Here is a 13,739-nt window from a genome sequence, read left to right as displayed (position 1 = left end):
GAAACATCGATCAGCTGCCTCCTGCACACCCCCTACTGGGGATGTGCCCACAACCAAGGTACATGCCCTTGACCGGAATCGAACCTGGGACCTTTCAGTCCTCAGGCCAACGCTCTGTCCACTGAGCCAAACTGGTCAGGGCTAGAAGTGGAAGTTTTTAACTTTGATGTTTATTTTTTTCTTTGGTTTCTTATACTTTTGGTATTATATCCAAGAAACCACTGCCTCATCTAATGAAGATTTACATCTATGTTTTATTCTAAGAGTTTTAGCTCTTAAATTTAGGTCTCTAATCCATGGGTTTTCCGCAAAGCATGGGGAATCACGACCCTGGGGAGCAGGGGGTCTAGAAAGTGAACCTGGTCTTTCCTGCTGTCGAACCCCAGCCCTGTGGGTGGCTCCCAGGGACCCAGGGGCAGCGTTCAGTCTCCTGCTCCCTCTGCCTCCTCCCAGCACCCTGCAGCTTTCAGGAGGGTGCTTCCTGTCTCACTCTGTCCTGAAACAGAAGCCAAGGATTCATTCCCAGTTTCTCTGAGAAGCTGCTGTCGGCCTGTCCCTGAAGTGACAGCTGCCTCCCTGATAGAACAGAGTATAGGAGATGGGACTTCATCTCAGTCATATTCTCCTCCAAACTGTTCAGTCTGAATCTAGTCATAAGAAAACCTAAATCCAAATTATGCAACATTTGACAAGATGCTTGGACACTTAAAAAAATGTGTCATGAAAAACAAAACAAAAAGTGGAGAAACTGTTTTCATTCCGTGAGACTAAGGAGACATGATAACGGAAAGTAATGAATGGTCCTTCATTGGATCCTGGATGGACACCAAGGAAAAGCCATGGAGGACGTAACGGCCTGGGCAGAGAGGCTGTGCTTCGCTGGTGGTCATGTCGGGCCCTCGGTGTCCTCCTGAGTAGGGCGGTGCTCGGGAACCGCTTGTTACATTAGAGGGTGGTAGAGGAATTGTGGTCACGCAGGGATGTCCTTGTTCTTAGGAGTTGCGTGGTGTTTGGCAAAATGTTGACAATTGGTGACTTGGGGTCAAGGACATGGTGTGGTGTTCATTATACTGTTCTTCCAAATCAGGGCAGGGGGTTCCTCCACTGCTGTGCCAGGGGCAGAGGGGCCCCAGATCCCGCAATCCCGACGCTTCTCCCTCCCCACTGGGCTGACACGGGTGCAGCGTCCTTCCCTACGACCCTGACCAAGAGGCCAAGGCCCTTCTCTGCCGCAGCAGAAACACTCATGCCCGGAAGGATGACAGTCCACCCTGGTCCCACAGGCCCGCCACGGGGAGAGCTGTGCGGCTAGCTGGATGGTTGCCCTTAAATCCAGCCTGGCTGTCCCCTGCATTCACTCACACCCCGAGCGTCTGGCTGTGCCCAAGAAACCCCTTCACTTACCCTTTAAGTCACCCCAGCCGCCTCTCAGGGTAGGTGTAGGCCCACGAAGGCTCCAGTTCTAGGAGTTCATCGGAGCTACCCATGGTCACTGCTCAGCGCCACTAACGGTCCAGAGATGAGAGCACGCACTCCGAGCACAGGGCTCTAGCCCACAGGATTGGGGTGAGCTCTGAGAGGCCCCACTGGGGAGGGGTGGCGGCCTGAGTAAAGCTCCTGGGAGGGTCTTTCTGTGCATCCTCTGGGCCTGGGTCACGGGGAGACCAGGTGTCTGCAACCTAGCCCGGCCCCAGGCCTTTCTAAAAGGCACGTTCTCACCACAGGGCATCGGAACCTCCCGTCCCTCTGCCTGGAACCCCATCCGCAGAAGTTAGTGAACACCCACGTCCTTCCAGCTGACCAGAGTGCTCTTGGCATGGCCAGGTTCTGTGGTGCCGTCGCGGGTCCGCATAGGACATTGCGCTGTGTCTTTTCTACCACCTGCTGTAGACTTGGATTCGGGTTCAGGGTCTGTCTCCCCACCAGCGTGTGAGCTCTGAATGAACTGGGCACTGGGCTTGGTAGAGTGACTCCTTGGGAAGCACGTTCAGTGCACATGGCTGTCAGGGTGGAGGCAGCTGTGGGGGTGGAGGTATCGAGTACCCGTCCCAGGACACATGCAGAGTTGGGTCTGTGGAGATGGGGCTGCATGTTGTTAGGGAGGGCAGCCCATCTTGGTTCCCATACAGCAGCTATTACGCATTTACTTCTCAGAGGAAGCGGTAAGGTAGATGCTGTACACGTTTTCCAGGTGAGGAAATCGAGAACTTGGGTTTTCTTGCCCAGGATCATGGAGCTGGTGAATGACAGCTGGAATCACGGCCTGTGCCCAAGCCCGCTGTCTTCGTGGAGCTGCCGATTGGGAGGGGGTCTGGCTCAGTCTTCTGGGGGGGGGGGGTCTACTCCCCCCGCCTTCTCCCAGCCTGGCCCACCCACCTCAATAACACCATGAGCCCTTGGTACACATTACCTCATTTATTCTCACAACATGCCTGTGAGGTAGGGAGGGGCAGGGACTGTCCCCATTTTACAGAGGAGGAAGTTGAGGCACACAGAGGTCAAGTGACTTGCCCAAGGTCACAGACGGTGGCCAAGCTGGGATGGGGTCCCAGAACAGGCCCTCAGTTCACCCGGGGCCCTGCAGCAAGTGCTGGACACGAGGATGTCTCCAGTCCTGTAGCCTACACCCGGTAGAGAGCAGCCCTCGTGCACTGAGCTTGCTGCAGGCTGGCCTCGCCCTCCCCTCCTCCTGCCCTCCCCACCCCGCCCCACAGACCCGGGCCATTGCAGCTCAGGGCTCATGACACCCTGGGAGTGGGGCTAGGGGGCAGGGGAGAAAGAAGGGTGGATGGGGTAAAAAAATAGAACAGAACAGAAAACTTAGAGGCTGGGCAGGTGGGAGACGAAAAACAAAAAAAGGGCTGCTTACACACAAAGTATATATTTTTACACACACTTGTACACACACCTAGATATAGTACATGTAAAAATATATGCTATTCACATACCTGCCTCCTGCCAGGTGCCCCAAGAGCCAGCGGTGGCGCTGGTGGGCATGGGTGAGCAGATGGGCGTTTGTTAAATATACACTCTAAGGTCTATGTGCATATGTACACATACTACAGACACAGCCGCCTGCCCCCGGTACTGTACACAGGCTTAGCCAGGGACAGACAAATGGGGTCCCTCTCTCAAGTGTCCTCTGTGAGTCACTGAGCCATACATTCTGCTGGAAGAAGGGCTGGAGAGAAGAAAAAGGCAGGAGTCTGGAATGTGATACTGTAGATTTTATCTCATTTCCCTCCCAAAGACTTAAACCCCCCTCATCTTTTCAGGGGGATGCATCGCCTGCTTGAGGGCTGGCAGATCACAGGGTGGGGGTTGCTTCTGCTGAGAGGAACCTACATCTGTGTGTGTGCACATGTGTGACTGTGTGTGAGCACTTGGTGGGGAGGGAACGCGTGTCCATCTCTGTCCTCTGGGCTCTCCCCCGCAAAGAGGGCCGAGACCCAGAAAGCCACCAGCCGGGATGGTGACCCCTGTGTGAGCTCTGAAGGGAAAGAGAAACGTAAGAATGAAAACTCCGAGGTCAGCGCGAGGGTAGCTGGGAAAAGGAAGGAAGGACATGGCAGGTGCCCAAGGCTGCCCTTGGACTGTCGTCTTGTAAACAAGCTAGTTTAAGTTCTCATTAGATAGAACAAGTAAAAAGACTGCAATCTGCAGGCTGGGCCGGGGAGGTTGCTGAAGTCCATCTATCTAGTCCACCACGGCCAGCAAGAGGAAACAAGTTTTATAGGTTTGTGTTTTTGACTTTTTGTGTGTGTGAAGTCTTCATAACCTAAAGCTGGGAGGGACCCAAAAAAGCCAAATTGTGAGCCCTTGTATGCATCAATTTGAAAGTTGGCTCAGGGTCTCTAGATAGAATAACCATACTAAAGGCTGAGAATTTTCTGTTCCATTCGTATTTAGTTTGTGTGTTTTTTAAAATGATTGAAAATTGTTTGCTTCCTGCTTCCTGGTCTCAGAGCCGGGTCTGGGCCTCAGGGACATAGATCTCGATGCTGTCCGCACTCTCTGTGGCTGAGTTCTGCCTCACGGAAGCTGCCCGCTTGGCTGCCAGGAGTCTCTTGCGCGCCTCCTGACGCTGCTTGTCCCCGGGGTCAGAGGCCTTGTCGCGGCTTGCTGCCGGCTTGGATTTGGCTGGCTTCTTTGGGACCGGAGGGGGTGGTTTCTTTTCTTCCTTTAGTGAGACAGTGAGGAGGGAAGAAAAATAAAATAAAGGTGCCACCTTTGGTGTGGCACTCCCACTCCCTATATGCTGGCAGCTGTAGTCTCCACCCCAGCCTCCCCGCATTGGGCACAAGCAACACACATTTGGAATCAGGAAGCCACAAGAAGCAATGATAGTGGGAATAGCACAGGCATAGGAGCAAAAAGCAAGCTTAGAATCCTAGAATGTTCCAGCAGGAAGGGATGGACAGGTGACCTTTTTCCACCCCTGCTCTGAACCATTGGGATCCTGAGACTCAGGCAGGAATGATCTGAGTCACAGCCAGAGATGGGATTAAATTCAAGGCATCCAACTCTCAGGCCACATTATATTCTAGGGGATCAGAACTTACAAGGCCCACAGTCCAGTAACCGTAGGGGTCATTGGGTGCTGCTGGTTTACAGAAGAAACCTGGGCCTCAGGGAAGAGGCTGGCTCTGGTATACTCCTGCGTAGCCCCAGGAGTTTCAACAGCCTATTCTAGTGTTCAAGGCTGTGGGCACGTCTCCAAGGAGCCCCATTTTCTGAACATGCAGGACAGGGTGGCATACTTCAGAAGGCACAGAGAGAGAGCAGCATGCTGGACGAGTGCTGAGCATGGACCCCACGCATGGATGGACGTGAGCCCCCAGCTCAAAGACGACACATGGAGAAGGGAGCCAAGCAGCACTGACCGATGTGGGCAGCGTTATTGCCGACCAGGAATTTGTCCCTGGACTTCCCCTCCGCACTGCTCCATGCTCACCTTCCTCTTCTCGGGCGTCTCCACCAGCTGCCAGCTGTTGGCCTTGAGATGGTAGAGTTCATCAAACTTCATGCTGATGTCTTCGATGGACAGCTGTAGCAGGTCCCAGAACCCTGCCAGGTCCTGGGCTGTTGGACGTGGGTTGGCGTCAGGGTTCTGTGGGGCAGAGCGGTATCAGTGGGACAAGCAAGGCAGAGGCTCGTCCTGCTCCCCGGCCATGGTTGGGGTCTCTTGGGGCCTAGTCTTGCTCTCCTATTCCCAGGGTCAGTATCTGCATGAGTGAATTAAGCTAGTTCCTGGTCACTCCCAGCCCTGATGGTGGAGATCTCTGGGAGAAAGAGAGAGTCCTATCATGAGAGTAGGCTCTGCACATACATGGGAGACGGAGGCCTTTGCCACCGCTGTGGGCTGCAGTGAGGACGGCCCTCATGCCCCTAACGCACGCCAGGCCAACAACAGTTCTCATTTTACAGGGAGAAAACAGGAGTTCCTGGCACGGTCTCACAGTCGGGTGGGGAGAAGCCAGATCCCTCCCATCATTTTGTTCTCTGACATCATGTTCCTCATCATGACTGTCCAAGCCAAACCCCTACAAGTCCTGGAGACAAACACTCTGCCATTGCCCGCCACCCCTAGGAGTACAGCCCCCTTGGCGAGTTGGAGAGAGGTTTTCACACTCCCAGCAGGAATGGGTGAGGGAGAGGAAAACCCGTTAAGCCTAGTGGTGATATTTTAAAATTTCTTACCTTGACTGTTTTCTTAGATATAGAATATGTCTAGTATAAATAAATCAGTGATAATTGATCTTTAACTTTCATTGGCTATTTTTATATCAGTTTTCTGTTTCAAAAGGTTTAGCGATCTGAAAGGACCACCCCTGGCCCCTTTCTTGCACCAGGTATTGTCATCACCTTCCCATTGCCACAAGGAGGTCACAGAGGCTTAGAGGGGTTAATTCAGCCGAGGGAGCTGGCAGGCTGCTAAAGGCTAGAAGCCCTGCTGTGGAGAAAGAAGAACCACACTCACCAAGTTTTGCTCGCAGAGGCCCCGGAACTGCTGGAACTTCTGGGACATCAGTAGCTGGGCACTGCCCACGGCACTGAGGACTTTTCCTAAGACTGAGAAAGAGAAGGTGGAATAGACCGACTGAGCCAAGCACAGGTTTCCTGGGTGGAAGGCAGATCAGGGTCATGGCTTCCATCTCCCTTCCCCACCTTGGGATACCAGTCATTATTAAGTGACTAGAGGCCCGATGCATGAAATTCGTGCAAGGGGCTTGGCCCTCGGCTTCATCTGGAAAGTCATCCAGTCTAATTAGCATATTATGCTTTTATTTTTTAAAAATTTTTTATTTTTTTATGCTTTTATTATTATAGATGACAGTTGTTTATTTTACATATTAATCCATTCTGATTGTCAAAAATGCAAACAATACATATAAATGAACTCCATTTTATGGCAATAAATTTGAAAACAGTTTAAGTGGAAAATTTTTCCAGAAAAATGTAAATCACTCTCATAGACTCAAGAAGAAATAGAAAATCTGATTAGGTCAATAACTGTTTTTAAAAAGTGAAGCAAAAAAGCAGTAAAGTGGAACTTAATCTTTCCAGGAAAAGAAACCAGGCCTATGTAGTTTCACAGATGAGGTTTTACACAACCTTCAAGGAACAGTAATCCCTGTCTTATATTCAAACTCTTCCAAAGAGTAAGTAAAGAAGAAAATGACACATCGGGTTTCAGGAGCCCTGACAGCAGATAGGACATGCCAAGAACAGATCACTTTCATTATGAACATACATGTAAAAGTCTTAAATAAGATATAAGCAAACAGACTCCCAAACGAAGAGCTAGCCAGGAACACAGGTTGATCTTTTAGTGTGACTTTAGTTTTAAAGTGGTGGCATAGAGAAATACTACCTCCCACTCCTCTCAGAAATCCCTGAAAAGCAAAACAGAGTAAACAAGAAGTGGGAATGCAAATCATATCTGATAGAACCTGGAGCACAGTGTGAACTGCTGCCACATGACCACGCACTGGTAGCCGCACTGACAGGTCTTGGGTTGAAGGTCTCAGATATAGGTGACAGTTTTTGTGTTTTTTTTTAGTTTTTTTTAATTGATTTTTTACAGAGAGGAAGAGAGAGGGATAGAGAGTTAGAAACATCGATGAGAGAGAAACATCGATCAGCTGCCTCTTGCACACCCCCTACTGGGGATGTGCCCGCAACCAAGGTACATGCCCTTGACCGGAATCGAACCTGGGACCCTTGAGTCCGCAGGCCGACGCTCTATCCACTGAGCCAAACCGGTTTCGGCTAGGTGACAGTTTTGAGTTCTCCAAAAGCACACCATGAGAGGAGAGGCCAATAATCTCTTCTTTAAAATGAAAGGGGATTCGGACTGTAGCAGGGCTTTCCTGAACCTGGTTCAGCACCCAGGGAGGGGAGGTCTTTGCATGGTAAGCAGCCCTCCCATAATGAGCTAATGACAAGAGCTCATTAAGAAATTAGTAACTGAAAAGGAACCAATACAGGAGCTAAACAGAGGTATTATAGGAACAGCAAGTGGCAAATGAACATTCACCAGGAAATTGTTGCCAGGGAGTAGATGAAAAGCATGACGTTTAGTTGTAAGTATGTGAAAACAGTAGTTCAAAGCAGAGAGTGAGGTGCTCCCAACAGATGCAAGACAATAGAGAGAAAACATGAGCCCTGGAACTAGTGCAGGAGAAAATCAGGTCATCACAGAAACAAGGGCTACGCTATAAGCAGCACACGGGTAAACCCTGTGAAAACCAGGTAGGCCAAGGTAAACAAGTGCCAAACACGTAAACTGCTGGATTAAATGAATAGCTAAGCTGCTGAAAATAAAATGAATACCCCCTCCCCCTTGCCGTAGATAGCAGGATGTGCCTGGCTTGGTCTAAAGTAGAGTCTTGAATTCCTAACCATAAGACTGCACTTGGGCACCTTATTTTCTAAGAAATAAAAATTACATGTATTCAAGAGAAACTATAAAAAAGAAAGTGATTGAGAGGTATGGAAGAGAGAGGGAGAATATCAGCATTCTAAAAGAAGAAAATAGAATGGAGGAAAAATATTCAGAGAGATCATGATTTAGAATTTTCCAGAAATGGCTGACACCAGTCAGGAAGTCAAATGAATCCAAAGCAAATCCACACTTATTTACAGTAAAACAAAGACAAAGAGGAACTCTTAAAAAGCAGTCAAAGGGAAAGGAAAGATTAATCTTTCCAGTTTTAACCCTGCCCCACTCCAGTTCTCCCTCTGCAACCTTCCCTCAGTGCCCCTGCACTCTCCGGAGGACCATTTCCGATTTCTCCTCACACCTCCTAAACCTCCGCCCACTTTCTCACTCTGCAGTGATGCCCTCAGCATCAGCAGCACACAGTTGACCTTCTTAAAACCCTCATTCAGTTGGGTTCTTTTTTATTTTTATTAAAAGAACAGATTTATTATCTCAGTTTTTATGGGTCACAACTTGGGGTGGACTTTCTCTTTCTGGTAGTGACTTGAAATCCATCTTCTTAAGTTCACCACCATCTCCCCCTTCTCTCTACTCTGCAGTTTCCCCAACCTATTTTCCTGGAGGCTTGCGTCACAGTACGGGAGGCCACTGGCTGGGGTTGAGTGGTTTTCTATTTCCAGTTAATGTGAAATTTGGACATTCTCTGTTTTCATGCTGAAGACATGGGTTTGATGGAGTTGTATTTGATTTGTTGTTGTTGCCAACATTGTTTGTTTGGGGGGGGGGGGGGAGGGATATGTTGGGAGATTCAGGCATGTGCCCTTGACCAGAATCGAACCTGGGACCCTTGAGTCCACAGGCTGACGCTCTATCCACTGAGCAAAACCGGCCAGGGCTGGATGATTCTTTCTTATCATTGATGTTTCGCTCTCTCCCTCTCCCTTCTTCTCTGATATCAATAAAAATATATTTTAAAAAAAGATTTCAAATCAACAACCTAGCCTTACACTTAAGAAACTATAAAAAGAATAAACTAAATCCAAAAGTAGAAGAAGGAATAATAGATAATAAAAATTAGAGCATAGATAAATGAAATAAAGAATAGAAAATAGGGAAATCAGTGAAACAAAAAGTTGTTTCTTCAAAAAGATCAACAAAACTGACAAACCTTTAGCTAAGCAGACTAAGAGAAAAAGAGAATATACAAATTACTAACATCAGAAATGAAAGTCAGGATATTACTACCTAGTTATATATTCAAATGAATTGATCATAACAACATTATTCATAATAGCTTTTATCCTGCCATTAAAGAGTTTTGATCCCGATGCTTAAATAATGAATTCTTCATCTTTGACATTATTACCATATATTACTAACATTAACAGCATATTACCATGACTTTTGCTCTTTTTATTGTTTTATATAGTTAGCTTTTAGAAACTCTAAGTTTTATTTTAACTTAAATCATGAAAGTAAAAAACAAGTGGAACCACTAGGCTTACAACAAAAGCAGCAATCTCCTGCTTCTTCCCTTCTTACTCCTGAGTCAATTCCTCACTTTTAAATATGAGTAAATAATCAAAGATCACTGGACATTCCAGAAAAGCCTCTAACCCAAAAGACAAATAGAAAAAGAATCCTAAAGGAAATAGAGACAATACAGGGTCAAATGAAAAGTTAAAAATGTTTATGTAAATCATATACACGTATGTGTGTGTGTGTGTGTGTGTATCTATCCTCCTATCTTATAAAAGAGTAATATGCAAATTGATCATCACTCCAACACACAAGATGGCCAGCGGGGAGGGCAGTTGGGAGGGGACCCAGGCCTGCAGGGAAGAGCAGTTGTGGGGGACCAGGCCTGCAGGGGAGGGCAGTTAGGGGTGACCAGGCTGGCAGAGGAGGGAAGTTGGGGGGGGACCAGGCCTGCAGGGGAGGGCAGCTAGGGGCAATCAGGCTGGCAGGGGAGCAGTTAGGCATCTATCAGGCTGGCAGGGGAGTGGTTAGGGGGTGATCAGGCTGGCAGGCAGAAGTGGTTAGGGGCAATCAGGAAGGCAGGCAGGCGAGGATCGGGCCTAAACGGGCAGTCAGACATCCCTCGAGGGGTCCCAGATTGGAGAGGGTGCAGGCTGGGCTAAGGGACACCCCCGCCCCTGCACAAATTTCATGCACCGGGCCTCTAGTATATATATAAAAGTCTAAGCGACTGAACAACAGATCGACCAGTTGCTATGATGCTCACTGACCACCAGGGACTGACCCCAGGTGGTCAGTGTGCTCCCACAGGGGGAGCACCGCTCAGCCAGAAGCCAGGCTCACAGCAGGTGAGCACAGCGGCGGTGGCGGTGGCGGGAGCCTCTCCCACCTCTGCAGCAGCACTAAGGATGTTCAACTGCTGGCTTAGGCTCACTTCCCGCGGGGAGCGGGCCTAAGCCCTCAGTCGGACATCCCCCGAGGGCTCCTGGGCCACAAGAGGGCGCAGACCAGGCTGAGGGGGACCCCCCCCCCCACCAAGTGCACGAATTTCATGCACTGGGCCTCTAGTATATACACATATAGACATATACTAGTATACATATATATGTATATGTGTGTATATGTGTGTGTGTGTGTGTGTGTGTGTGTGTATGCTCTATCCATAAAATAAGGATAAAAATGTTATGAAAAAGGAACAGAATAAGAAAGAGCTCTTATTTAGATGGCCATAGTGAATATTTGATGGACAGAGTTTGGAGATAAAGAAAAATTCCCAACCTCAATAGATTCCTCTATTCATGCACAGATGATCAACATTATTAGCCATCAGGAAAATGCAAATCAAAAACCACAATGAGATACTACTTTATATCCACTCAGATGGCTATAATCAAAAAGACCAATACTGTTAAGAGTTGGTTAGGATGTGGAGAAATTAGAACCCTCACATGGGAATGTTAAATGGTATAGCCTCTGTGGATAACAGTTTTGCAGGTTCCTCAAGTTAAATATAGAGTTACCAGCATTTCCACTCCTAGGAAATGAAAATATACCTATACAAAACTTGTACACAAATGTTCATAGAGCAGCATTATTCACAGTAGCCCCAAAATGGAAATAACCAATGTTCATCAATAGGTGGCTGTATAAATAAAATGTAGTATATCCATAAAATGGAATGTTACTCAGCTATAAGGAATGAAGTACTGACATATGCTACAATGTGGATAAACCTTGAAAACATTATGCAAAGCAAAAGAAGCCAGACACAATTACCATGTATTATAGTTATGGGGTTTCTTTTCACAGTGATGGTTGCACAACACTGAGAGTGAATTGTACACGTTAAAAGAGTGAATTTTATGGCGTAGCTCAAGTCATTATAGTGTGGGGGAAAAAATAAAAAGCTTTCTAGAAAGGGAACAAAGAAATAGATACGAGGAGAAAAAGATCAGAGACTGAGGATCAATCCAGCAGGTCCAATATCTGAATGACAGGAATTTCAGAGAGAAAACAAAACAAATGGAAATTATTTTTTAAAATTAATGAAAGACTATTCTCAGAAATGGAAGACCTGAGTTTCCACATAGAAATGGCCTACTTGTTACTGGCACAAAGACCCATTCCACAGAACATCACTGAGAAGTTTCACAAGATAAATAAAGTGAAGATCCTAATAGTTTCCAAGATAAAAAAATACAAAGGACTGAGAATTGGAATGGCACCAAACTTTTCATTACAAATAATGAAAGCTAACACATTACATACAGCCCTTCAGATTCTGAGGGAAAACTATTTTCTACTTTATTTATATATATATAAATTTTATATACATATAGATAAGTACATTTATGTATAATTTTTGTTTATTACTTTCAACTCTACACCCAGCAAACTGTGTGAGGTCTGAATTAAAGACATGGCAGTTTCCAAAATTTACCTCCAGTTGAAGGTGTGCTCTAGTAAGATGAGGGACTGATTGATGCCAAGAAAGCAAAAGAACATGTGGTCCAAAAAGCATGGTGTCCATCATGGGAAAGTGGCCAAGGGCAGTCCCAAGACCAAAAGGGAAGTCACTGGACAGCAGCTAGGCAGCAGTCCCAGAAAGCAGCCTGGCCAGATCAGAGCAGAGGATAGAAGAGGGCAGCAGGGAAAACAGGAAATCATGTGTGCACATCTGGAGGGTTGGCAGATCTGGTGGAGCATGTGAAAAAATTACAAATAAAAGTTTAGAAAATAAAGTACATAAGAAAGATGGGGCAACTATTCATTCTAGGAAAAACAAAATGTATAAGAAATAAATAGCCCTAGCCGGTTTGGCTCAGAGGATAGAGCGTCGGTCTGCGGACTGAAGGGTCCCAAGTTCGATTCTAGCCAAGGGCACATGCCTGGGTTGTGGGCTCGATCCCCAGTGTGGGGCATGCAGGAGGCAGCCGATCAATGATTCTCTCTCATCATTGATGTTTCTATCTCTCCCTTCCTCTCTGAAATCAATAAATATATTTAAAAAAATTTAAAAACAGAAAATAAACCATAATCTATTATTTGGCTCTGCAGTGAACAATATTTACATGCTTATAGTAAACAGAAATATTGGTTGTTATTTAACCCAAAACTCTGATGTAATATATGGAGGGTAGGACAGGAGGTGGAGGTGACAGAGCTAAATACTCATCTATTATAGCAGGAAATCAATATATAATGATAGTGAATTTTAGAGTTGAAATAAAAGGTAATCACATTAAAAAAAGAAATGTGAAGGTAAATATAAATACAGAATATGCAGCTGATGAGGCTGAGAGTGGATAAGGCTAAGGTAGGGCAGTGGGTTGGATGGCTTGTTAGCCTTTTAGTGCTCTCACTGATCCTTGCCTCCGTTCCAATTTTTAAAATACTATTGTAAAAAGTAATAGGTATATATCTCACAACAGTTCCCTGCACACACACAGTGGGGAACTGGCCCAGCTGATGTGGCTCAACCAAGAGGTCATTGGTTCAATTCCCAGTCAATTCACATGCCCGACTTGCGGGCTGGACCCCCAGTTGGGGGGCGTGCTGGTGGCAGCCAATCGATGTTTCTCTCTCATCTATGTTTTTATCTCTCTCCCTACCTCTCTTTCTAAAAATCAATACAAACATTCAAGAATGCTAATGCTTTATTTAAAAAAAAAAAAAAAAAAAGATGGGAACTGGCCTAGAGGACAGTGAAAACCATGACTCTGAAGCACTCCTGAGTCATCAGAGGGTGCTTCTTCAGGCCCCATCCCATCAGGGGTCAGTGAGATGCTGGCTCCGACCCTCTGGATACCCTGCAGACCTGGTCTTCTTGGACTTTCTGCGGAAGGGGCTAGCGGAGGACAGGAGCCTTGGCTGAACCAGGCAATACAGGCGTGGTTCCTGGCACTGTGGCCTGGAGCTTCCCACAGGAGCCTGCCTCCAAACCACCACTCTCCTATATATCAACCACCTATGAATTTAGGCTCCCTACATATTTCTAGTTTTCTTGAACTAATTTCTCAGGGGAATATTTTGAAATAGGCATGGTATAGATAGAAACATATGTGGAAAAGTAGATGACTTCTGTCTCACTGATTCATAGTTCCTCGAACCCTGTTGAGGCCCACAGATCCTTTGTGCTTGGCACACAGTAGGTGCTCAATACAGAGCTGCGGAAGGCATAATTATGGTAAGTAGCACTCTGTTGGGTCCTTTACATTCAATCCTCACAATGTGCTTATACAGCTAGAGAGTAGGATTAGCTCTACATAACACAAGGAAACCAAGGCTCAGAGTAACCTGAACAAGTTCACTTCAC

The 13,739-nt window shown here is 46.8% G+C and overlaps 1 protein-coding gene and 1 long non-coding RNA gene across 11 annotated transcripts in view; one reads left to right on the top strand and one right to left on the bottom strand.

Annotated features, from left to right (window-relative positions):
- LOC307106885 overlaps positions 1–13,739 on the top strand; it is a 124,455-nt gene that overhangs the window by 47,955 nt on the left and 62,761 nt on the right. Inside the window, exon 4 of one of the 3 annotated variants that reach the window (XR_013814152.1) lies at positions 4,746–4,948. The exons of the other annotated variants lie outside the window; for them this stretch is intronic. This is a non-coding gene — a long non-coding RNA (uncharacterized lncRNA). Of the gene's footprint in view, positions 1–4,745; positions 4,949–13,739 lie in introns of those variants that run through there. 3 annotated transcript variants of the gene reach the window in all.
- The window catches only part of DLGAP4 (DLG associated protein 4), a gene marked incomplete at its 5' end in the record, with an annotated part of 70,517 nt that continues 59,990 nt past the window's right edge, over positions 3,213–13,739 (bottom strand). For all 8 annotated transcript variants that reach the window (XM_079783639.1, XM_079783637.1, XM_079783638.1 and 5 more), the window contains 3 exons: positions 3,213–4,180; positions 4,955–5,110; positions 5,981–6,072. In XM_079783639.1, the coding sequence (XP_079639765.1) occupies positions 3,962–4,180; positions 4,955–5,110; positions 5,981–6,072 (467 nt within the window). In that variant the 3' untranslated portion in view covers positions 3,213–3,961. The remainder of the gene's footprint in view (positions 4,181–4,954; positions 5,111–5,980; positions 6,073–13,739) is intronic.

Source organism: Cnephaeus nilssonii, assembly GCF_951640355.1.
Source record: "Cnephaeus nilssonii genome assembly, chromosome: 11".
NCBI lineage: Eukaryota > Metazoa > Chordata > Mammalia > Chiroptera > Vespertilionidae > Cnephaeus > Cnephaeus nilssonii.
This window is presented reverse-complemented; position numbering and strand designations above follow the sequence as displayed.